Below are 26571 nucleotides of genomic sequence, written 5' to 3'. Positions count from 1 at the left end.
ACCACATAAATTGCAAACCTCTATGATAACAAGAATGGTCAGTAAGAATATTTTCTGCTTTAAAGAGACAGGATCTTCCAATTATTCTTCACTCACTATATTGCGGCAGCCTGACCCAAACTGAGGCCCCAACAAGCTGGATTGTTTCTATGCAGACACAGAAAGAAAGTAGCTCGTGAGCGCAGAAGGTTTCCAATGCAAAAAATTTTCACGTTTGACCTTTTAAAAAATTGCTCTCAGCTGTCCTCAAGGACTCTGCATATTTTCCTGCTACTAGCAATCTTTGCCATAGGCTGCATCCAGCCTTGTTCCCCTGGAAGCACGGGTTCACCAGGAGCTGCACAGCTGTGGGTTAGTGCTCCAGAGAAAGGGCTGGGGAGCACCAATCTCAGAGCCTCTCGTCATGCACTTTGGTATCCCCACCCTCAAAACCAGGTTATGCCTTCTTTTTGCAAATGACTTAGAAGGGATCCCCTTTCTGCTGTCCAGAATACCTGTTCAGGAAGTAAGCATGCTTCTGTCCCCAAGTGTAAATGTACTGACGGGGCTGTAAGTTCTCTCCTGTGCACGTGGCAAGGGCTGCCTGGGGTGTAATGTGCCCCTCTGCCCCTCTTGCAGGGACGCATTGGCCTTGGGAAGACAAAAAGTGTGATCAGACAAAACCAACTGAGGTGCTTACACTCACTCTGGATCCAGTGAAGTATGTGCTATTGGTGTAATTTGGCTATCAATGCATATTCCGATGTACTCATATTTTAGGCAGTCTCTGCACAGATACTAACAAGTTGCTCAAGGGCATGGCAGCAAAGCACCAAGACTTAGAGTAGAATTACAGCTGTACTCAGCATGACATATCAAGCAGTGTGGCAGAGGGTCTGGTTTTGATTTACAGCTTTTGGGTTAGTATTTGTCATTGGTTATCAGTGGTCAACAAGAAAGGCAGTGTATTTTTAATAAACTTCAAGATAAGGGGTGGATAAACTGTCCTGATCGTAGCAGTCCAGTGACTTCTGGGTAAAGGTTATCTTTCACAATTGTAGGCTGTGAGGGATCCTAAGTTCACCTGGCATGGGGAAAGACTTCCCATATCTTACCATGAGGTATTATTTATTAGCCTGGAATAGGCACAAAGTCAGATAAATCCTCAACATGATTGGAAATAAACAGAAAAAATGCTCCCTGGGCTTTGTGCAGGTGCTCTACTGCAACTGCCAGCAAGAGGGCCTCTTCCCACTACCAGCATCAGTGACTGCAGAACAGCAATCCTAGAAACTGAGTCCTAGACAGGAACAGGCTGGAAGCACCACCTGAATTTTACACTAGTTAGCAACAGCTAAGCAGATCTCCCAGTCTGCCTACACTGGGTCAGGCCCTGCGCTTTGGAAAACATCGGAGCAGTGGTAAACAGGTAAAGTGCCCCAATACTAGACCGTGCTGGGAAAACCCAGAGGCTTTGGCCTCCTCTTGTTCTTCCACATCTTCGGAGCAGAGGAGGTGGCAGCTCTCACAAAGGGGAGAGCAGAGAGTTTGCTGAGCTCAGGCAGGTTTGGTACATCCTGCAGAGGCTCTGTGAGTGCAATAAGTGCCCCATCATCACTAATTAAGAGGCTGAAGAAACCCAAAGATTTAAAAGTCTTTGCAGACATCAGTCTTTCCAAAAGATACAACAACAACAACAAAGAAGAAAAGCTAAATAGAAGTTCTAGCAGCAAAGCTGCTTTAACAGATACTGTAGGTCTAGTGAGACTGCTAAGGAAAGATTGAAAGTATAGGGATTAGATTTATTGGTATAAATGTGGGGACATTAGCATAGCTGCAGAAAATGCAAGCCATCATCAAAATCTTTGGAAATAATAAAAAAATAAGATAGTATTTTAGTACAGAGAAACAGTGAAAAGAGGAGGAGTTAGGAGGTGGTATCTCAAAAGAAATAGATACCTGTGTTATTTCATGCGTATTTTGAGCTCAGTTTTCCCCCTGCATAAATCAGTGGAAAACTCAGCTTCAGCAGCATATACAAGTACATAATTAGTTTTAAGTACAGGCTTTGTGCTGATTGAAATAAATGCGTGTTTAATCACATTGCTGCATTTGTGCCTAAATCAAAAGTCTACAAAGGCTCTTAAAACTAGACTGGTATAAAAGAGGTGTAAGAGGTCAAAATCAGATACTCCAGGGTGGAAGATAAATTGCTACTGCTGATGAGCTGTTAGAACAAATGGTGTTACCTTTTACCAAGAAATTACACTGTGCTGTGTTATGACAAAGAGAATTTGTCTTTTTGGCCATTTCTTACTCTGGTTCCCATCAGATGACACTGACTCTTGCAAGAATCAGAGGCCAAAATGCAGCCTGAATTCTTGGAACAAAAGCTAAAATGCAGCAAACTTTGTGCATAACAATCAAAAATACTTAATGAATGATATGTACTGATTCCGTACTCCACAGATAAACGCAGCAGCTGACAATAACTAAGAGTTAATCAGGCTCACCAGATATTCTTACACTCTTTTTTACTTTCAAACATCAGAACAGATATTGCATGTCTAAATCATAAATATGGCAATACAGCAAAATACTTCAACATGTTATTTCATTCCCATGGAAGTAGAGCTGAGATTAGAAAACACACCGTTATGAGGCGGTGAAGAACACCACACCAACTACTGGAACTTACAAGAATTGAAGCAACAACTAAGAAATCCATAATAAAACAAACAAAAAAAAGATAAAAAGAGAAGACAATTTCAGTACTTTATCTGCTAGAAAAAACAGCACAGTAATTCATAAGAACATCATAGATAGCAGAATAAATAATCATTCAATGTTTAAATTGCCCTGTAACTCAAGAACATAAAAAGATCCACAGCTTGTTTCTGAGCTAGTTTCTAACAGGATGCTTACAGAATCAGCATGCCAGAAAATTTCTTGGCAACCCACTGTGACATATCTTCACCTTGTTTTCTCTTTGTCATTCTTCAGTCAAGAGTCAACTTCTGATTCTCTCAAACCAAAAATCCTAATTGAATTTTCTACAGGGAAAAAAAACACACACACCCCAAACCCCTTCCATATCCAGGATCTGCCCCTTTTTAAAAAAGCCAAATAAAAGTCTCCTTTCCCTTTATACCATTCAGGGAGGAAGGAAGGCTAATACAAGCAACTCAGGCCTAAATTATTTTAAAAGTGATGCTAGCTTCACATGTCTGGCTGATGCCACGCTGCCTGAAGACCCATGTTGACCACAGTCTCTTCAAATCCCCATGCACACACCTCCAAATCTCCCTGTCTGTCAAACCCATGCTCTGGAAAGGACCTACTTTTTGTTCTCTGTTTTTACTGCACTAACCACCATGGAGCTGCTTGGTGGAGCATGGGAGGAAAACAGACACGCGAGATGAAGAGAAGTGAAAGGGTGATGTGGATGGGCAAGGAGGACACACACACCTTAGTGCATCTGAGTGGCGTACACAAGCGGCTAGTAGTGGAAAGCATAATTGTTAACAATTAACAGACACAAGATAGTGATTAGCTCATGGCATTTGCCATTAAGCCTTGATGAAACTCAGCATGTGTAACTATCTTGGTTAATGGGAGTCACTGCTAATGTATTTGTGCACAAGATCATTCCAAAACACCACTGACATGGGAAAATAACCCTTAGTTTTGTCACACTCTTCATTCTAGGGAATAAAAATAATGGTAGGTATGACATTGTAGTGGGACTTTAAGGTGGAAAGCCTGCCTATTCCCAGCTGTAACTTTTCACATTGTAATATCTTTGAAATAACCACTCAGTACCTACATATTCAGAGTCTTGGACAAGCTTGTACTGCCCAGCAGCATGAAGTCTGCTTCAGCACCACTTGATCTCCAGCTAGCTAGAATAAATCTATCTCAGGAGCACCAGTGCTTTGCACTCATTTATTCTACCTCACTTTCTTGCATGGAACAAAGACCTACGTCTCAAGTTAATATGTTACAGTGCAGGTTGCAATAAATCAGGCATATGTGCACACACTCAGGCACCTCATTTATCCACCTGTAAAAAATCAGTTGAGCACTTCTGGTTCAGCACAGGCACACATGGAGCTGTTGAAGCTGTAAGGTTTCAATAAATGTTAAGGGAAACTGCCTGCAGGCTGCTGCCTGTCTCCCCATCCCAAGAGGGGAAAAAATGCTGTGCTTAACCTTTTCTGGATCCTTTATAGTCCAGTACAAAACTCTGCAGAGAAAGGGAATAATAATAAAAAAGGAACCAGGAGACCAGCCATCAGAAACAGTCAAGAAATGCCTAGCGTGAAGTTTGGACAAAGCTTTGCTTTCTGAATGTGCAGCACACTGCAGGACATCTTTCCTAGAAAGGCACTCCGGGGCCCGTTGCTCACCCTGAGCTGGGTGCTCACTTAGCAAAGTGGAAGGAAAAGCCCAACCCTTGGCTACCAGCTGAGGGCTGGGCCCAACATGTGGCCAGCGTGAGGGCTGCTCAGGTGCTCGAAATATGAGAGCAATACTTTCTGCTTAAGATGCTGCTTCCACCTGGTAAATTATGTGCCTTTTTTATCTTTATTAGACATTTCCCTTGGGCATCAGGCTTGCACCACAACTTCACCTTAAGCCAGCTTCGTCATAGTGATTTTGTCTGTCTCATGTTTAGAGATATCACACCTGACTTCCAGAAAATTTTGGGGGCAACATGAAAATAAACAAGCAAACAAAAGGAAAACGTGCTACTTTTGCACATTAATGCTTTTCTTGTGGACACATCTAGAAATGCCCTATGCAGTGAAACACAGGGAACCCACACCTGGAAATGTTCAGAGTCAGGGTTCTGTTGGCAAGGCTTAAAGGGAGAGTTTAAGAGATTTGTAAACTTTGTGCCAGGCTTAGGACTGAGATAAATGTGTCCCCGGAACACAGAGCTCTCTAATTTTCACTATGGCCCTTTTCTCCCTGAAAGAGATTTTTAGAGAGAAAGCATTATTCCAGCCCCAAAGAGATTGACTAGTACAAATAGAAGCTAATGTAACTAAACCTTGGAATTACTGAAAAAAGATAAATGAGACCCCAGTGCTAATAGCAATACAATTAGATGGCTGTCACATGGGACTGTTAACAATAGACGCTTTTCAAGAATAAATCCTTACACTTCCAAGAGATATGTCTTTTCAATCACTATCTCTTTTAAGAGGCTTCAAGATAAATGTGTGCAAAGCGAATTAATGGAGAACATAATGTAGTCACTTAAAATTCCTGATATTGATTCCATTTCATTAGCTGGCAAGCACTTTATGCTCCAGAGAGAGATTTTCCTGCTTCCTCAGGTATCTAAGAACAAAAATAACGTTAAAGAATCTTCCCCTTGGAGCCTACCTCTAGATATATTTCCAGAACTATACCTTCATGTTTTTGTATTTTTTTTACTAGGATTATACAGAAATTGTAGTACTGAGAAGGGGATGTGACTAGTTTTTCTGCAGGCCTGAAGCATTTGATTTGCCTGCTAGAAACACTGTCCATTAAACCTGTGCTGCAGTCCTCATGTCCTTCACAAAGAGTGGCAGAGAAAGCCAATAGATGTGTCAGGACAGTATTTGCTGTGCCCAAATTAGCAATGGGCGTGTGCACATCAGTTTGTGTCTTTAAGGGTTGTAAGGGTTGGCTTCCTGTTTGTGGAAGTTGTTCCAGGACGAAGCTCGAGCCTTTCTGAGTCGTGTTGGCCATTTTATGAGGGCTACAAGAATATTGAGGCAAGGAGCTGTGTTTTAGCCAGAAGACAGCAAATCTGTCTTGCAGTACAACATATAGCAGCAACTCAGCTTTTCTACCAACCCAGCTGAAAACAAGGATACACTGGCATCATTCGCCATGGCTATATGCCTGCTCCAGCACTCAGGGTACCTTGAGCACCTTGCTATCTTTATGAAGCACAATCCTGTAGCATGTAGATATAGACTCAGCTTTCACTGAAGTCATAAGGGGTCTCTCATACAGAGCAGATGAATAAAAAAATCGAGACGACCGAAAAACATGTCCCTGACCAGAGAAAATCACTAAGGTCTACAGGTAACTTAAAGGCCTGATAAAAAAGGATATACTGTTCAAGAAGATTTGGGGTATATTGAGAAATTTTTTTTTCTCTCCCTTGAATTATTGCCAAATCCACACAAATTTGCAAAGTGTTTTGCTGATTTTCAGTTTGCATTTTTTGCTGAACAAGATCCAACCACTTCTACTACTGACTAGAATGGAAATGACAGAATAACTACAGGAAATTGCTTCTTTCTGCTGCTCTCCACAGCAAGTGGTTTAAACACTCAGAAATCAGCACATTGTTCAGAAATGGAAATCATCCAAGAAATGAAGGAAGTACAATATGCCTTAAAAGACTAAATCCGCTCCAATATTTTCAAAAAGACGTGTAAGACTTAAGGTTCATAACTCCCACCAGCACCAGGGACAGTCACAACACCGCGGTACAGGCCTTTAAGACCAAAATTTCTGAGATGTGATTTCATGAAGCTTTAACCAGCATTGCCTTGCAAGAGCTTACAGCCTTCTGGGAGGACACATGAGAAAGCAAACAAACAAAAAACGACCAGAAAAATAACTGAGTAATGAAGGCGATGCGTAAGCAAAATGTAAGCAGAAATAAAAGTATTATTTGCATTCATTGCCTAGAAATGTGGCTACAATCAAGGTGATCAAGTTGAAGGCTTGGGTAATCTGAGTTCTTTTAAATTAAAGTCACTGCTAGTATGAACTGTAACTGTATATACACACATTTTGACAGGGAAAAACTGATTCAGTTGAACTCTTTTTCGAAGTACCTAAGGATATATGGTAAAGAATAAACACCTGGAGTGAACTACAGGCAACTGTAGTCAATAGTGTAATTGCCCCAGTCAGTGCACAGTGACCCAGATCTTCACAGTGTAGTTAATGCTGTTTTACAAAGGGCATCACTGAAGGGTACAATGATTTACCCTCTGGAAACGCTCACTCTCCACTGATATTGGAAGATTCCTACTAAACAGCAGACTAACTAAAGTCAGATCAAGAAGTCCCTCAGCTAGTCTGACAAGGTAAAATAACGTCTGTAGAGTTAAAATTTGCCTGGGAGGCTTTTCTGACATGGCATTTTAGATTTGTTTTCACTGAAATAAAGATCATTTTATTATTTATTTCAATGGGAGAACATTCTCATCAATACAAAAACTTTTGAGAATGTTATGGTCATTATATTAAATGTAAAATCTATTATCTTTAAGGGTGAGCTATCAGAAAGCGAGTTGAGCTTCCTCCAGTGATTAATTTGGTCTGAAACAAACCATACTAAAAGATACCATCTTGGATCCTAAGGCCTTTATGCAGAGGTCTATCAGATTTCATATTTCCACAAGAAAACCCTGGTTAACTGAAGGGGCTTAAACCAGCTCCTCAAAAGGTGAGCACTCAGAAGCTAATTTGATTGCTTTTCTTTACTAGCAAGACACCAGACAACACTGCCCGACGCATTATTGCACAGAGCGACAGCCAGCTGAGAAGGAGCCAGGTATATGACCTAACTTTATATTTCAATTGAAAAATCATCCTTTTTATGCCAAAGGCTTCTTTACCATCCTAAAAACAATCACAGAAACGAGATATCTAGCTTTTCACGTAACACACTGAAAAAAAAGATAAAAAATTCATTCTTACCCCAGTGTTGACACACACATACATAAAAATTCAGCCTCTAAAACAGTAATCTGAGAAGAGATAAGGACTGCCCAGGTATTCCGGACAGGGTGTTGGTAGAGTTTTTCCCTCTTCCCCATCCTGCCTGCTCTAGGACCTTACCCCACAGCCAGCTCTTCAATCCTGACCAAGGCACTGAAAATCGGTGGTAAAACCTCCTTGGCAGGGGCCTCTCTTTCCTGAGTAGCTGGTATCCCAGTTGCAGTCTCAGGATTGCCATGAACTGGGACCAGCTATCCTTGCATTCCCTCCGTGGCACAGAGCCACGGAGCACACAACGTCACGCTAGGGTTGAGACTGCAGTTTGCCAAAATGAAGTTTGTAAACTACAGCACTGCCAAATATCATCTAATAAAAATAATTCTAGTGTGAGGCCAGAGAAGAGGGTTGCCAGTTTAAAACTCAAGGCTAAGGGTACATTTTTCTTCAAAGCAAAGGGAATATGAGGTGAAACGAAGCTAAAAATCAAGCTGCAAAAATATTAGTGCTCCCAGAGATGTCCAGAAACAACTAAAGATTGAATTGTCTTTTGTTTGATGGAAGAGAAGGGCTCTGTTGCCCAAACTAAAACCAACTGAACTCCATTCCTCTGAATGTACTAAATTGCAGGCTTTATCTATGTCTGGCATAAATCCTGAAGTTGTTGGAAATAATTTCAGTACAATAGTTCATGTTTATAGCAAGTTTATAAGAGCTTTTGCAAAAGGCTTACAGTAGACATGAATTTGCATGTTTGGATCTTCACTGGGACCAATATCAGAGCACGAGAGAGTGTTGTGTTCCCTCTGTGGACACACGAGGAAACCACAAGGCAAAAAACTGGTGTGTGAGAGCTGATGTTTGACATTCTTAGGCTAGAAGCCAACCTGGCAAGCATAGCACCTGCAAAGCTCCAACAGAAATTGTTTAAACTATACCGTAGTGGTTGCTAAGGGTTTTGTAATCCTATCCTCCGGAAATCAGTAACCTATTTCTTCTCAGCTTCTGGCAGAGCACACACTTCTCTTGTTAATAAAGCAAAGCATCTCCAAGGAATTTACAGTAACTGGAAAAAAAGTCTAAAGTAAAGTAGTAATTTAATTTGCAGAGCTCCCAATAAAGGTATTTTTCATTGGGATACAACAGGCCCCTCTTCCATGAGGCAGACATGAACAAGAAAACACACTTAACCAAGAACAAGGTGTTCATGAACTTCTTTGACAGCAGAGCCAAGGTCATGCAGAAGTGTGCTCCCAACTTGTGGCACGTTGTCCAGTCCCAAAGTTCAAAACCTTTGGCCCTCCTGCTCCTTTTGCAAGCTGTGCTGGCAGCCGGGGCAGCCCTGCTGCCAGTGACAGTGCCCTCCAAAGTGGAGCCTGGTTCTGATCTCACATCTGCTGAGGCACTTGGGAAGGCAGCAGCTGGGCACACCAGAATGCCAGAAACCCCAGATCCAACTCTACTCTAAACAGCCCCAGAGAGTTACATCCTTGAAATCTCCAGTAATGTACACATAATATATCCCAGCAAAATACTGCCTATCATAATTAAAAATAACTGCTTCTGCTGATGGTCACAACAGGGAGCAATGAGCAGGTGTATGGAAAATAAGCAAGAAACCTAATGGGCCTGAAACATGGTAAAACCTCTTCCAAGGAAGCTCCTCCAGTCTGTTAAGTGGATTTTGGCTCCATATTCAAAATCCCTTAATTTACATAAATACTAATCTTACTAAAATTCATGCTTGGTCATGCTCAACTCTGCTAATATTAAAGAGACAATTTTGTTTTCACGTTGGGTCCTCAGTCCTTCGGCAGTTCTGAACTCCAAGACTTCAGCTTTCCGTACTTAATTCTACAAGGCGATTATGAAATACTTGGAAAAATGTTAGTTGTTTTATGCCAGAATAAATGAAGGTCACATTAACTAGCTATGAAGAACTAACTTGTTATTAAATGTACTTGTGTGTCAGAAGCAGGATCCAGACATAAGAGCAGACATCTTTCAAGAGAAAATTAATAATATAAATCTAATATTCATTTTAATGTTATAAATTATGCATACAGTCATTTTCTTAAGGCCAGAAAAGATCCCTGTGATTACAGTCTGGCTTCTTGTTTGGAACAAGGCAGAAGATGTCACTGAACTCACTCATACATATGTATTTTCTATTTTAAAGAAGATACATCGTCTTGATTTAGCAGTTGCAAGTGATGAAGAGCCCACAACAAGCACTGCTAAGTCGTTCCAGTGATTGATTAACCACTTTCATGTAAAGATTATGTTTATCTGCTTATCCTCTGCTCGCAGTGCTGACTGCCGGACAGCAGAGCCTCTGACATGCAGTCGTCTCTGATAAGAGGTCCCCACAGCAGGACGCAGTGCTGGGCAGCGACAGCCGGGATAAGTCAAGTGCGAACAGTGGCACAGCTTCTAGGCACTGCTCCCCATCTGAGTTAGTCTCATTGCAAGGCAGGCTCAACTAGCACAGCTTTGGGGCTGAGCTAAGGGACTTATGCTGCTTCTGGTGCCCAGAAAAAGCCAAGGGGAAGCAGTTCAGGTGTCCCTGTGTGGCATCCTCTCATGCTGCAGACACCCACAGGCTGCAGCCAGATGGCATGGGAAAGGAGCTCCTCCTGGCGCATCATCAGGACGCAAGATGGACAGTTCGTAAGCCACCCACTACTGTCCTTCCCAAACCGCAGCCTGTGGTAAGAAGACTCCAAAAACCGGCTGCAGCTGACTTCTCTCCTTGTGCTTCCCTTGCCTGGTTCAAATGCCTGAGGAGACTCCCTCCTCCCCCTCCTCTTACATTCACAGCACAAAGATGTGTCCACACAGAAAGAGAGTTTGCTTCCTGCACCCACCGCCAGCCAAGCCAGACAGCCCTGGCCCAGCAACCATCTTCTGTTTCGTGCCACCTCTGACCCACATGTCATCTGCTGCCAGTGTCAGCAGCGCTTCTGCTACTTCCTTCCAGGTCACTGCCCTGGCTTGAAAAACGTATTCCCTCCACCTCCACAACCTTGACACAGTCTGATTTAAAGCAGTCACTGTAGCGTCTGCTGCTGGCAGCCTTACCCTCAGCTGACAGCCACATGAACATGTTTGCAGTAACAACAAAAGCTCAGGTACCTTCCCTCTGACCACTCAAGAACATTACAGCAGCCACTGGAAAAAAGCCTTTTCCTTCTCATTTCTGCTGCTCACAGAATGGCTGCTCTCTGCCCATCCTCACTGCTGCCCAAATAGACTTCTCTAATGAAAGCAAATCAACTTCAGGTAGTTACTGAAGGAGTAAAAGAAGAGACAGATTTGGTTAGATCAATCTGGTTGCTGCCCTGAATCTGCTTAGACACATCAAAACTCCTAATGAAGTCTAGCTAATATTTAGCAGATTATAATAACAGGTCTGTTTCCAGCCAAGCATTTCTAGAGGAATATTTCTCTGCAGAACCTTTCAACAGAAGAACCTCCTGACATCTCATTGCTCATGAGGGTCTGAATAGACACAGCCTAACTCTTTTGTGTTGCACCGGGCTGATCCTTGTGCATGCAAAACCACTCAGCCTCTCTCCAGAGGGGTGCCATTTCCCCCCTCACCCCAGAGATTTTGGGGATGTGGTCCAGCAGATGCAGGTTGGGCCAAGATCAGTATATGGGACTCTCCCTGAAGGTGCAAAAACTTGTCTTCAGTCATTTCAGTTCTGGCAACGCACAGATAAATCTTATTCTGCATCCAGCCATGGCCAGGCCAGAAATGGCTTTTCCAGAAGAAGCTGATGAACTTGGCAGACTGCATCCTGCTGCATCAAGAGGGGCAGAGGGAAAAACAAATCCCTGGCTGGCAGAGCAAGGAGCATCAAAGCAGAAAGCTGCCATGAATCCTGTCAGTGATTTTTTTGATGGAGGACCCAGGGCCAAATTGGACAGGCTTGCCTCTGCCTTCCACTGCAGGTTGAGCAGCATGTCACACCTCCAGATTGGTAATAGCTCAGCAACTAGAGCAACTAGACCTTGATCAGCCTTCCCCCCTCCTTTTCTTGGGAAAGTGCCGTAACATCTCACCAGCAACACTTCCTTTCCCAGCTGGAATAAGATATATAGAGTTACTCTTGAGGATTTGTTATTTGTGATTAGGGAAATGAGGAAAAAAATACAGTTTTCACATATATTGTCAAGATACAAAATGTATTTTGTTTCTTATGAAAAGGCAACAGACAATCCATATTTAATGCTACATCATTTCAATTATGAAGCCCTACTTTATTCTCCTGTAATTTTGTGCAAGAAAATTGGTTAAAGTTCCAAATTGCCTGATTTTCTGCTGCAGGAAAATGGTAATTTCTCAGCAAGTACTATGTATTTACTTACAGTCGAATGAAGCTCGAATGGCACTTCTCTTTGTAAGTGACCAATGAATGTCACTGATACCTGCCCATGGGGCTGGTTCCCTGCTGGGTGGTGAACTCGGCTGGTTTTGGTGGCACCCCACCAAATGATGCCAGGCATAATTCTGCCCCAAAGTCTGAGGTTACTTTTATCAAAGGTTTAGCCATTGGTCTTATTTTGCAAGTCTTCCAGGAATGACACCCTCTCTCAAAGGCAACTCCGGGGGATTGTGAACACTTGCGAAGTCCAAGTATACTCATGCTAATCAAGACATCCAACCGCCCCATCCAAGCTACAGCCTTTCCCTCAGTGCAGACACTTGTCATAACGTGCTTGCCTTCGAGAGCTGTACCCCTCTGCTGAATTTTGCTGGAAAGTTAATACTACACAAAAAAACTGAATCACAGAGTGGTTGAGGTTGGAAGGGACCTCTGGAAGTCATCCAGAGCCCCACTCTGTACCCTGCCATGGTCCTACAAGCAGCTGGAAGGTCCCCACAGCTGTTGACAAGGGAAGCCCTGCACCATCCACCTTCTCTGCACTTTGGCATGATCCTACAGGCACCTGAGTGTTCCTTCAGCTGTGGACAAAGGGAGCTCCACACCACTGACCTTCGTCTGTGTGAAACAACTCAAAATAAATTTTATGATTCATCAACCCATTGGCTGGTATGTGCTGCCTTTTTTGAGAAACCTTTTGGGGCTCTCCCTTCACATAGGGATTGCACAAGCCTCAACTTCTCAGGAAACTGGGCTAAAAAATATTCGAAGCATATTAAGTATCCTAAGATTAGAGTCTGCAGGCAGGGATATGTAAACTAAATGTGTGCTCTAAAGGAAAGAGCAGGTCCTTCAGCAGTGTAACTGAACCCAGTTTATGAGCTCATGAGAATCTCTTTCACATCTAGACTTCAAACCTCTGATGGGCTCTCTAGGATGCAGGAATGGACAAATCTTTGGTTTGGCATCAGAAGGGACAGACCCTTAGCACAGCAGAAAAACTGAAGGACTTGATTTGATTTATAGGCACCAACTGTCAAACCCTATCATAATTAATTTCATTAACAGGGCTGAGATCAGCTCCGAGATCTCCTTACCAAAAAAGTGTCAGGAAAACCCTCAAGTGAACAGCAGAAAATGCTCTCATTATGCGTCTGTGACACCTAGACTGAAAAATATTTTGCTACCATGCTAGCAGGACTGCTAATGTCACAAGGGCAGCTGAACCACTCACTACATGAGTGAAATGAGCTTTCTTTGTAAGAAAAGAAAATGCAATGTGCTGTGAAGTTGCGTGTGACGACCTGTGCTTTTAAGGATAAGGAACACAATGCATGGCAGCCAGCTGACCTACATTTACAGCTGAAGACGTAAAGTGAACCCACAGGGAGTTGTGTCTAACCCACAAACACAGAAGGAGTGCTAGTCAAATGGACCATGTCTTTTAAAAATATAAAACAAGCAGTAGCAGCAGCGTAGGGACAGGCTTTTCCTGCTGCCATGCGTAAAAAACAAACCAGTTCAATACAGCACAACAGAGCCACTGCTGGCCTGGGAAATACATCTCAGAGTAACCCCTTCCTCCTCAATGTGCGGTGCTGCACGGAGGGAAGCACACTACTGGTATGTGGAGGCAGACAAAGTGAGCAGAAAGTGAGTTGGCTGCATGAGGCAGAGCTGGACTAAACCAGGTCCTGGGGCCCCACCACAGGCAGTAATGCTGCAGCAAAGCCAGTGCTGCTGCAGCAAAGCCAGTGCTGCTGTGCCTCCACTGCCACCAAGCCCACGGCATCAAAACTCACGCAAGTAGCAACACAGCCAGAAACGCAGCTCGCCATGTGAGCATGGATAACCTTCCAAAAAACATGGCGATAAACAGTGTATTGTAGGTATGTTAGGCCATAAAAAGAGGAGAGAACAAGACAGAGGCAAAACCTTTCCCAGGCGCAGTGGTGGTAATCGCATCATCATAAGGAGAGAATCACACACGTGGGACCAGATTTTTAACCCCCACCAAACAAAGTAGTTCTGTTGAGATCAGCGCAGTGCTGCTTTGCGCTGAATGAGGATGTCCCTGTTGGCATAAATCAGCCTTTAGAAAAACAGCCTCCCAGTTAATTTGCTGAGTCCTGCCCCAAATACATTGACTTTTCTTGAACAGAGCCTTCCCTGTCCCTCTGTGGAGCTGCATGGTCATATGACAGATAAAGAGCACACGAGCTCTTTTTCTACTGCTACAGTAGAAAAGGAAAGATGGAAAAGAAAAATGGAAAATTACTACAAAACAAAACCACATATTCTAAGCCTGCCTATTAAAGACAAACTGTAAGTGCTTATTAAGCCACCTTACCTATAGCTAAATTACATCACACCAACACTTCATTCCTGGCAAGCACATGAGTGACAGCTTTATACTTTGGAATTTTATGAGACTAAACCAGAGCAAGGAAAGTAGCTCTGCTGGGCTCAGTAAATGTACACAAATAATGATCATTAATAAAGCCTGGGTGGAAAGACATCTCCTAGATTACTCAGTGTTACTCCCCTTTTAATTTCATTTTTTCAGAAACCTAACTCTCTTTTTTCAAAACTTCACCTAGACAAGACAATTCCTGGACCCAGCTGGTGTGTTTTTGCAGCATTTGGAGAAAGCGTGAAAGGCAGCTGTTAAACCAATGCAAATGCCTGATGCAGATGCAATAACCTCTCAGTGGCCAGTGCAGCTTATCTGCAGTGTGAAGTGGGGATTAAGTGCCGAGACACAGCCGCCTGCCTGACCTGAGACTCACAGCTTGTGTTGGTGCGAGTTGCTGCAGTGAGTGTCTATATATATCACAGAGTCGACTGGGTCAAATTTGTTACCTTCACTCTCATGCAGAAATCACTAATCATACAAGGTCTTCATGGCATTTCTGTGATACTCTGATGAAAAGTGTGATGCCCACATATTGGTGTCAATGTAAGACATAAACTTGAAAACAAATCAGTCATGTTTTTATGTATCATATCTTTGTTCTTCCAACCAGACAGAGCCTTGTACCACAAAAGAGAGATAAGAAGTTGACTAAATGTTTCTATTTTTCATATTAATGTCCACGATATTAAATAAGGGCAAGAAGAATGAGGTTTGGTTTGTAGCACAGGCAGTAATATTTAATATAAAAACCTAATAATCTGTGATAGAATGTCTTGAGGACATTCCTGTTTCTGGCATGGATTCTGGAAGAAGGAAAAATAATTCAAGTGCTTACTGTTCCTCTCTTGACACAAGTGCAGTTTCCCCCATCCTTAGTTTCAAACATAATCATTTACATTGCAAAAGTTGAAGCATTTACATATTACTGTCCCTGACGATTTCATCCATTGAGCAAGTCACTTCCAAATTTTACTCCTCACAGACAATATTTCAGCAAGTTCACAATAAGCAATGCTTTGTGGTCAAAGTTAAGCGCTTTTTACTTCTGGTAAAAAAAAAAACAACTTTCTATTCATTCAAGGAAGATGGACTAGAAGACATTTCAAAGGTCTTTCGATGATTCAACAGCATAAGCATTAGAAAGTCGGTGGCTTTAAAGCTACCTTGGACAACTTTAAACATTTCACCCTGATCTTAAACTACAGCAATTTACGATGACCTGAGGAGGTGACAGACCACACAGTTTGAGACACCCTGTCAGACATCATTTTTTCTAACTACCGTCTCCTCTAAGAACAGAGGTGGTGACCAGCATACATTCCACATATTCCCTTAAACATGCACTGGTCATCTGGATTTATGAAACATTGCAAAACTCTCTAAAGGGAAACCAAAATAACAAATATATAATCCCTCTGTAGTCTAGCCTGAAAATTACAGACATGTAGTATCAGATAGAACATTTTCCTCAAAAATCCCTCCTAAAAAGTCAGCTGAAAGGAGAAATCAGGTATGTTGGGGAAGCATTATACATATTAACACTAGAGTACTGGCTGAAAGTTCACAACACTCTTGTTTTCACAATGTTTTAAGTCCCTTATATTTGAGTTCCATGAAGCAGTAACTTAAACGATCATGCAATCTTTTAATGTCTTTCCTCCCCCCACTTTAGTTGCATATGTGGAGAAAGATTTTTTTCATTTTTGTGCCTTGTACTAACACTCCATGTGAGAGCTTATTTTAGCCTAGATTCCCACAAATTGCCACATTTTAGTGGTTCCTTCATCAAAGGAGCAATACCCATCTGGACACATTTAGCCAGCCACATTTCATCACACACATGAAATGATGCATGGTACGGAAATGCACCATCTGCCTGGGGTTTTAAGCGATCATGTTGTACCCATCATTTGCAAAAGGTTAAGGGGACACAAATCTTTGCCTGTATGGAGCAATGGGTGAGTTTGTGCAGTTTGGTCATTTGCTACTGTCAGTTCAGAAGTTCAAACTACTCTGAGGGGGTTGACAGTGTTGCAGCACATTACAAGTGGTCATAGGTTGCTGTCTTACTGATAGAGTTTTCCCAAAGGGAGACCAGTTGACTTTCCCCCTCTCCTTCTCCCTGCATCTCCTTGCCCCAGAAGGATCACATGAAAACTATGAAGGAGGAAACCTCTTGGGCTCAGGGAAACAGAAGAGTACATACAGGCATGCTTTGTAAACATGCAAGATTGCATCAAATACACGAGTCGTGTAAAATCGGTATAATTTTTTGGTAGAAACACCCCAGGAAGGTCCCAGTTGCTGGCTGCCTACTCAGATCAAAGTAGCTACAAGAGCTACACTGTAAGGGAGGACACGAGCTGCTCTGGCGAGATCCTGTCACCCATCCATCTGTTGTGACAGTGGGTGTAGAAAACACCCACTAAAACTAGTTGTCGCCTAGCTCCTGTTTTCTCCCCAACAGCAATGCTCTGAATATAATAATGAGCAAACTTCAGCAAGCTTTGCTCTCCAAGATGGTATTTCCATGGAGATATTCCGGAACGTCTCCAGCTGGTGTCCTGGCTATGGATTTTAGTTTTGCTTCTAAAAGGTATGATAAATACTGCGATTAAAAGCAAATAGGTTGTCTTTATTTCAAGGTGTGCAGAGTAGACGAGAAAGGTTGGGTTGGGGTTGTTTTTTGTGATGCATATTTCTCTCGCACAAAGAAATTCTGATTTTATTTTGCTTTGCTTTGCTTTCTAAACAAAGCCCCCTCTCTGGTTAGTTTTCATCTGTCCCTGCATATCAGGCATCCGGGAAACTGGATTGTGCACCATGGAAAAACCATCCTCACAGATTCTGTGAAAGAATTAATTTTGCTGGTGGGGCAAAATCCTTCCTGGTTTTACCCTGTTTGATTTGGAACATGAAGAAGTTGCTGACCCTGCTGCTGAGGTCCGTGCGACGTGCACCAAGCCTTCAGACTGGAAAACTCTGAGCTACCTCAGGTACCTTCTTCTGGTAGTGTCTGTTTTCTCACTCAAGACAATCTTCTGCTCAGAAAGCCCAGATTAAATGTTACGTTTTGTATTCCCTGAAAATAAATGCCTTACTGTTGCAGAAGCTGCAGAGCATGTGATCAAAGGATGCCATATGGGCCATTTATTAACAATGAAAAATGAAAGCACCATTTGCCAGGCTGTAATTAAAACTGAAGAACAATATTCCAGTTTCCATTTCCATTGTTGATCTGGCTATTTGTATCACAGAGCATAAACAGTTTCTTGCCTTCTTACTCCTAGCGTGAATTCACAGCACGTCAGGTTTACGAATGGGGATTGGTAGTAAGTATTTCATATTATGGTGCAATAATATGCTGATATACATGTAAGGACATTGCCTGCCAGCCTCCTACTTACATACATGTTAATAGGATTATGTTTATATACATATAGAGAAATATAAATTCACATCCAAACTAAAACAAAACCAACCAAGATAAAAATTAAATAATTGCAGTAGATGTGTCATTGTTAATTTCAAGCACTTTACAATACTACTGTAATTTGCAAGTCCACATTCTAAATAAACATATTGTAAAAGCATTACACAAAAGCTATTTTTAACCATCAAAAACCTGGTTTAACTGGTTTAACTGAGTGCTGGTTTAACTGAGATTAAATTAATTTTCTTCTTCTTCTTTTCAGTAGCTAGTAGAGTCTTTTGTTTTGGATTTAGCATGATAATAGTATGATAACAACCTTTTTCCCTGGGATAGAGTTAATGTTTTCCTTCCGGTTACTGGACTGTGTTTTGGAGTTACTGATGTTTTGGCTGTTCCCCAGGGGACCAAGGACTTTCTCAGCTTCCCAGCTGCAGGTGCAAATAGCAGCTGGGAGGCCTAGACTGACATCCAGGCTGGTCAGTGAACCACTCCCAACCATTAGTGTCATGTTCCACATATAGCTGGTCATTAGTTTGGCCTTTTGCTGTTCTGCTGTTTTTCAGTTAGCCTTTGGCCTTTGACCCTTTGCCTTTTTGCTCTCCTGCTGGGATCGACTGTTTGGGACCAGCGTGCTCTCTTTACTGGGACTGGCTATTCAGCATGATACAGGCCATTGACTGGTAAGAGCAGTTGCATTGAGTATCACCTATTTCATATATCACAGTAGTAGCACTTGTAGTATTTTTTTTTCTTTTGTCTTATTAAACTGTTCTCATCCTAGCCCATGAATTTCTCCCCTCCTTTTCCATCCTTTCCCCCATCCCACTTGGGGAGTGGGGAGGGTGAGTGCACAGTTGCCATGGTTTTAATTGCTGGCTGGGGTTAAACCCCAACACACTTTCCGCTTACATCTTCATTTAAAACCAAAACATTTCCAAAGAAATGACTTTTTTTAAAAAACTCTGAGAATCATAGTTTTCTCTCAGATCCATTTCTACAGAATTGCCAAATATAACCATTAACAAAGATCACAAGCTTTATAATACTTTTAGTTGCCTCCTCTTCTGAGATTTTTCCACTTCTCTCCCTTTCCTCCCCAAAAGACAAAAGGGTTAGAAATGCCCTTATCTACTCCAAGAAAAATGAGAGATCACGATCCTGGCACATTTACAAGGTTGGGGGAGGCAACTGAGGTGCAGAGCACCACAGCAGATGACCAACAGCAGAATAGCCAAAATCTGCCACTCTGTTTTGAAGCTGGCTGCAGCCATGGCCTTCACACTTCTACAAGCTGTGGGGCAGGCCAGGAAAGAATAATGCATCCGATGTGACCTGTCCTTCTCCCCTGCCCTGCCACAAGGCCCTGAGCCACCCTCACTCCCAGGGTCTCCTGACAGAGGCCAGCAGCACAGTGCAGGCACAAGCAATAGGTATCCATTCCATGGGTGCTTGAAGTGAGGCCACCTTTACCTTTGGCTTGACAGCACCAGAAGTCACCAGCACTTTAACTGTTGTGGCACCTAGAGTTATTGCAAATGCTCAAAAAATAAATGAGTGGCCTGCATTGACCTTTTGCATGATTGCTGTCTGGCAGAAGCACACCGGCAACATGCCAGCAGCAGGGTATCAAGGAGCCCTCTGAAGACTCAAGAGGACCATGCATTCTCCCCCAGGTAAGCTGCATCCTGCTTAGTGCTAAAGATCCATTTCTACCACAGATTGCTTTCAAATCTTTCTCATTTAAACCTAAAACCAGCAGAATTCACATCTTCATAGACACTTTCCTTCCCTTTCCCTTCAATTTTAGTATAAATGCAACAGCCACAGCTTGCAACTTCACAGATGCATGCCTGACATTCAGAGAAAGAAATTTTCCAGGAAGGTGAACAGGTACCGAGCTGGTATGCCAATACTATGTTTTCCACATACATTAAACATAAGTCTTAACCTGAGAGAAGCCCTAATTGAAATTCCACAATGAAATCACAGGAAATCACAAACACATCTCTAAAACTAGATGATACCATTCTGCAGAAGTCTCACCATCCGTATAATGGCAGTGCCTGTGATTTCTAGAAGGGATGTTTGAAATCAAATGAGTATGAATGTCAGCTTCCCATGGCTCCCTTGGAAGCCTCAGCCAGTGAGAATGGCAGCAGGAGCAGAGCAGAAACACCAGAGCAAGCAAAAAAGTAGATGTGACTATTTACAAGGCCAACAAAATGAACCTTTAGAAGACACACCACCAAAGTTTGTCAGTGCTGCCTGGCACAATTGCACCGAAGTCATACTAAAACACATTTGCCGCATAATTTCTCATTAAGATAAGGCCTTATTTCACTCTTATAACCGCAACCAATAACAGAGCTACACGACTTCCTATACTGCCATTGCCCTTGTCATGGGAGTCAGTTCAACAAGGTCATTTCCTCCTGCAGCTGAAATACAGCCAGGAATTGCACCACATGAGGCCACCCATCCTCCCTACTTGGAAATAACGGGGAAACTCTTCCCTACAACTACAGCTGTGAATCAATACACACGTCTCTCCTCCACCTGGAAAACTTGGCCCTCCTACTCCGACCTCTTCCCGTAGTTCTCAAAACATAACAGCGTCGCAGCTTGGAAAGGCAGCTGTAGTGCAGGTGATTTTAAGAGGCTATAGCCAGCACAATTCCATCTATTTCTGGCTCCTTAAGCAACCCATTGCATCCCAGGCCAGCATGTTACTGCAAAGCTCTTCCAGCCAAAGCAAGTCATGAAGCTGTTCAGGTTCCCCCATGGTGCTCAAGAAGAACGAAGAAAAGCATCATTGCCATCAACACGGTTGTACTAAGCACAGCCCAAGAGTACAGAAAGTTCTAGCTCACTAAGTGTTTGGGGACTGTGTATAACTTTAGTCATCTTAAATTTAATAATTTGTCTTAGCCCTGAAGATGCTATATTGTCCCCGCACTATGCTCAGTGGGGATGTTTGCAGGAAACACTGCCACCCCACTTCCTCCCTCACCTCTCCTAACAAAGAATGACGAAATATTAGAGAGAGGTGTTTTGAACAAGTACCATGATAAAAGGTTGTCAAAAGTCACTCCATCTGGCTATTAGGGGCACTGCAGGTTGTTAGAGTGAAACTTAAAATATTTGGTAGTACTTCTGAAGCAGCAGATAGGCTGTGCTCTCAGGATTAGCTACATCTTTAAATATTATATAGCTGCTGCAGTCGAAAAAGCTGCATTCCTTCAATCTGTTCTAGTGCTGAGAGTCAACCATCAATTCCTTAGGTAGCAATAGTTTTGGAAGCTCTTCCAGAAATGTTCATCTGGAGAGCTGTTTGCAACTGATGTAGGTGCAATGCAGTAGGCTGCCACTTTGAGCATCACACATTTTGGGGGTTACATTAAAAAATGTTAGCTTCCTTAGCTCTGCTCTATTTTTGCTCTGTTGCAAAGCACAACTTGCAAAATAATCCATGCATCAAACTTCAGTGAAGTTACCCTTAAAAACAAAGGGAAAGATTAAACAGCAATTATCAGAAGACTTGAGCAAATACTAGCAAGCAGTTCTGGTATTTTGAGTTTCCCCTAGCAAAAGAATAAAGCTGAAGAAAACATTTTAAGATCAACATCTCACAGCTGTATTTTGTTCTCTCATGGCAAAAAGCTTAAATCAATCTCTTGCAGCACAGGAAATAATCAGAAGAGGAGACAAATACAGTGATTCAACTTAGGTCATTGCAACAGTTAACTGAGCATTTTGTGACAGCAAGCAATTTACCAAGTACATTTTCACATAACTAAGCAGCAAACGAGATGCAATCTACCAGAGCTGCACATTTAATTGTGTCAGCAATTCAATTATAAAGCACTTTATACATACATATGTGTGTATACGGACCTATCTTTATATACTTACTGTGCAGCAAGGCATGGGTGTTACGTTGGTCTCAAAACAAATGGTTTACAGCCTCAGGCAGAGCAACCTTCCTCTCACTCTCATCTTGGGCAAGTCAGTGTTTCTGGAAGGTGGCCAGGCAAGATCAGATTCATCAGCCAATAAAATTGTCTAAAGCTGCCGTTCCACAGGAGACTGTTCCTCCGGCTGCAGGCTCAGGAGCAGCCAATAAAGAAGAAAATCAGCATCAGAGTGCGGGCGATACTAAGGGTCTGCTCTCCAAAAATCCAGCTTCCCCCTGCCTGTGCTGCCGTATGCAGTCATCCTGCATGAAAAACAACTTGCACTTGACTTGCTTGGCTAAAATAGATGCACAGCTATTCCGAACACTGACAAGGGTAAAGAAATCAGTCAAGCAGTTGCCTCATGTGCGGGGAAGCAATACAGCAAAATCCGGAGCCATGAATTCCCCCTGCTGGTGTGGGTATCACATCAGACCTAGCTTTGCAGAGGGTGGTGGGAATCACTGCTCAAACAACCCAGTGTTCACTTGAGGACAGAGGTGTTGTTCATGGCAGGTAGTGTGGAGACCACTCACATATTACCTCTATTTTATCTTCCAGAGGTGGACCTGCTGTAGTGGCTGTGTGATGCTGTCCTGTCCTTGGACCCACGTGTTCATCCTGGACTTCACTGACATGTGGAAGAGCCCTTGATTTCACCCTGCCAGTCCTACAGCAGCAGCAAAATATCCCAGCATGGAACAAAACTTCGCAGAGGTGGCAGTCAGAGCTTGCTGACATCCAGGGAACTGTGGGTCTTGTCTTTACTAAGAAAACCAAAAACAAGTCAGTCTTAGTACACGTTAGCTAACCTACAGCAAATCCTAAAGATGACCAGGTATTTGTCTCAGTTTTGCATGTTATCAGGTCAGGAATGGCCTTAGGAGGTCTTTACTTCAAAATTAACACTAGGAGGGAGACCAGGACTCTATGTTATCTGTCTGAAAATGCATATTTTGACAGTAGATGACCCATTTTGCTATGAAATGGTACAGTTGGCCTCTGTACACTGTTTTGCTCCATTGCTGGCATTTAGCTCTCCTAACTTCTTTGAGATAAAAACTATTTGGACTTGTTTCCACAGAAGTTTTGCACCAAGGTGCTTAATCTGCAAAGCTGACGCACCACCCAGTCTGAGGGCAGGCGAGGCTAAGGCTCACGTTTCCAGCAAGACTTATTGCCATCTCCTGACACAAGTGAAAAGCAAATACCATCCAGTTGTCACCAGTAACATTACATACTCTCAACTGCATGTATTAGAGGACAAAGTTGTCTGTAGTGCAGACAACTTCTTGGAAAGTTAAGACTTTGCAAAAAGCTACACTGTGTATTGAAATGAAAGGTTACTTAATAAAAATGAAAAAGCAAACGGTAAGGAAAAAAGGGTTGTATTAGCATAGGGTCAGAAGACTGTCATTAACAATAACCACTTTTCCCTTTCATGTGCCATTGCCTTTAATCTCCTGTTTTGATATGGATGTATTTTTACTTATTTATGCAAGACAGTGCTACCTCTGCTCTCTTTAGATGGTGATTCTACAGCTCTTTGATGGACCACAAGCAAAAGACGTTACCCCCAGAGCTCTGAAGGATGTGTCACACTAGAGCTGAAAAAGAGGCTCCTAGAGAGCCACAGTGCTAAAATCAGGCAGCACAGACACACAGCCTAGCTGAATTCAACAGCCTGGACTGTGTGCTCTGATCTTAGAAAGCTACATGTGCAAGCATTTATGATCTCAATTTTCCTTTTATGTAAATTGGCACAGACCCACGCCAATTCACACAGGCTTTCTTCCAGCTGGGAATCTTCTGGTATCTTTGGAAAACGTGGGGTTTTAGCTGAAGCAACTGTATGCTGCCATATTGTCCATTTAATGGCAGTGCTGGGCAGGGAGCACGCACCCCCCTGAGGGCAATTACATGCTGGATGCTCCCTCAGAGAGGGTTTTGGTGCTGTGGAAAGAGGCTTGTTGAGTAGTAGCTTAGCAAAACAGTGTCCTGGCTGCAAAGAGGAGCAGGACATATCCTTACTGGAAGCTGTTGTCTTAAGGAAACTAAAGGAAACATGACAAGCAAGTGAGGAGCCCCCACACCTTTGGGAAAAAGAGCACAAGGTCAGCAGCAGGCCAGGGCCCACACCAGTGGCATATGAAAGAGGGGGACACCAAGCAGGTTACCACAGCAGCCTGCCTCCAGGAACTTCTTCATTTTCATATAGCCGATAAATCAATTGTCCAGGCAGCTGCGCTGGTCTCCCATCCCACTGGCAAGCACTGGGTTGATTTATGTGGCAAGTTACATTGAGCTAGAAACACAGTAAATACCTACCTTTCTCCTCCTGCGTATTTGGAGTGTGGTCAAACTGCACAGAGAGCTGCAAACACAGGATTTGGTTTATCATTCATCATGAACTTCGTTGCAGTGTTTAAATGCAGTAATGGAGACCATTTTCTAAGCTGCTTTCTTCACATCTTTGAGGTGGTTTTGGCTCTAATTAATTCGGAACAGGGCAGGGAGTTGAGAAATTTTCCTTTCCTCTCTCACATCCCCGTGTCCCACTTTACTTTTAAAGTGGTAAGGCACATCTAGATCAAGGTACAAGGAGGAGATGGGAAAGAAAAAAATCTAACTAAATTAGAGTTGGCTGACAGGGCAGTTCATCATCACAATCACGTGCTCAAAGCTTTTCAGAAACCATAACGTGAATGGCCATGCAAATCAGTCAGTCATTGCAACAGCTGAAGGGGAAAAATTCTACCAAAAAAAAAAGAAAAAAAAGAAGCAGAACTCTGCTCACCTGCAGAACCTGCTCACTGAGGGGTTTCCGTAGCATGCTTATGCTTTACCTGGCCATAGCCCATTTTTATTCTATGTAGTGCATTTATCCCTAGGATGGCTTTGTGAAGTAGGGCATTACTTCTGGGAAAGTTACGTTACTTTATTGCTACTGGGGGAGCCCAGCAGTGTGCAGGAAGCCTCCGGCACTTCAAGGAACTGAAGGCATATCTTTGTAGTCACAGCTAAGGCTCTTCAAACTGCACTGGGCTTCTCCGTAACACAAGATCAAAAGCTGCTTCCCTCTTCTCCATCCCTTCCAGCACCTGAATATACAGCTTCATCAGCATGTCCTCAGTGAAGGCCTTGTGCAATCTTAGCCCTTTAACAGCAGTGCCCTGCATCTGCGTATTTCATGGGCCCAGCATTTGCATATTTTTTAAAAGATGTATTTTTAATTACATAGATGACCTCTCATGTTCAAAGAGAACATACTCATTTTTGCAGGACACCTGTCTTACAGTCAACCTTTCATGCTTTCTTTGTGCATAAGTGACAGTGGGAAAATTTCAATCTTTCTAGCAAGGAATGATGAAAGAGCATGTACAGGAAAAAAAAATTAAAACAATCAGAAGAACTGAGACTATTTTTTCTACACCTCATGTCTAAGCAGTCCTTGCTTGAGGTTACTATTCTGTCACCTCCAGAAAGATGGAGAAATCCAAGTGCAGTCCCTAGGCAAAGAACTGCAATACATACCAGAAAGCAGGCATCAGTCCTAGAGGAGAGTAACAGAAAACTATTTCCCTGTGTATTATTTACACCTGTGAGAAGCAGGATACCGTCTCTCGGAGCAGGCAGGTCAGCAGGCACACCCAGCAGCTCTTGCTTTAAGGAGCAAGGCTGCTTTGGGGTGGCTAGAGCCTGGAAGGAGTGACAACATTGAAGGACAGGTGTTTCAGTAAGCCTGTGTGTGAAGGGCACAGCAGCGGTAGGAAAGGCTTAGTGCTCAGCTCCTGGTGCCTTCACACAATCCTACTCCAGGAGCAACCCATGGTGAACAGAAGGGATGAAGCCAGCTCTGTCAAAGCTGGGGTTTTATGTGTCAGTACCAGCTGTCTGTAATAAACACCTTCTGTGTATGGTGTCCTGTGATCTATCATGACAAACACCAGCTTATCTGTTAACACAGGAAAGGAGACCTTAAGTGATTCAAAGTGAAAAAAAGAGAAAGTCACACTGCTCAGAACTCCAATTCAGATGAAGCAACTTTGCAAGTCTAATAGTGCAGCTTTTGGCCTTTCGTGTTATTTACAGGAAAACCAAATTTGAACAGACTTGCCAGGTTTGTTTAAACAAGGGAAAGGACTGGATTTTTATTTACACACACACCCCCCTTAAATCAGTTTGACACTGCAGTATAGAATTAATGCCCTCTGGTTGGCAGTCTCATTACCATCTGTAACAAATGGAGCATCTAAAACCTTAAATAATTTATATTGTGACAGCAAACACAGTTTGGAAGGAAGAAGGCATTTGGGGAAACTGGGATCAGAAAAGGCTGGAGTGAGTCAACATGGGCCTTTCGGTTTCCATGGAATTATGAGCATTATCCTACCCGCCTTAACTTCAATCAAACTGCAGCCCAAACAACCAGGCTGACTCTCAGCACGGGAAATATTGCATCAGATTATCAAATAGGAAAGCCGAGCACTAAGCAAGGAGGGAGATCTCCCAGGCAGGGAGCGTGCTGGCCTGGGACACAGCAGGAACCCAATTTATTTTCCAGTTCACTTGCTGATTCCTGTCCTACCCTGGGCAGAACCCCTAACTGTGAGGGGGAGGAAATCTGTATAAATAAATGAAAAATGTTAACAAACAGCT

At 42.8% G+C, this 26571-nt stretch overlaps 1 protein-coding gene across 1 annotated transcript in view; it reads right to left on the bottom strand.

Annotated features, from left to right (window-relative positions):
- The window catches only part of OSBPL5 (oxysterol binding protein like 5), a 182641-nt gene extending 160662 nt beyond the window's left edge, over positions 1-21979 (bottom strand). The window contains exon 1 of the mRNA XM_065838792.2: positions 21872-21979. Coding sequence (XP_065694864.1) covers positions 21872-21886 — 15 coding nt within the window. The 5' untranslated portion in view covers positions 21887-21979. The remainder of the gene's footprint in view (positions 1-21871) is intronic.
- Between the last annotated feature and the right edge of the window lie 4592 nt (positions 21980-26571).

The sequence above is a fragment of the Patagioenas fasciata genome, chromosome 5 (genome assembly GCF_037038585.1).
Source record: "Patagioenas fasciata isolate bPatFas1 chromosome 5, bPatFas1.hap1, whole genome shotgun sequence".
NCBI classification, from domain to species: Eukaryota; Metazoa; Chordata; class Aves; order Columbiformes; family Columbidae; genus Patagioenas; species Patagioenas fasciata.
The sequence above is the reverse complement of the archived record's forward strand: the minus strand, read 5'-3'. Positions and strand labels throughout refer to the sequence as shown.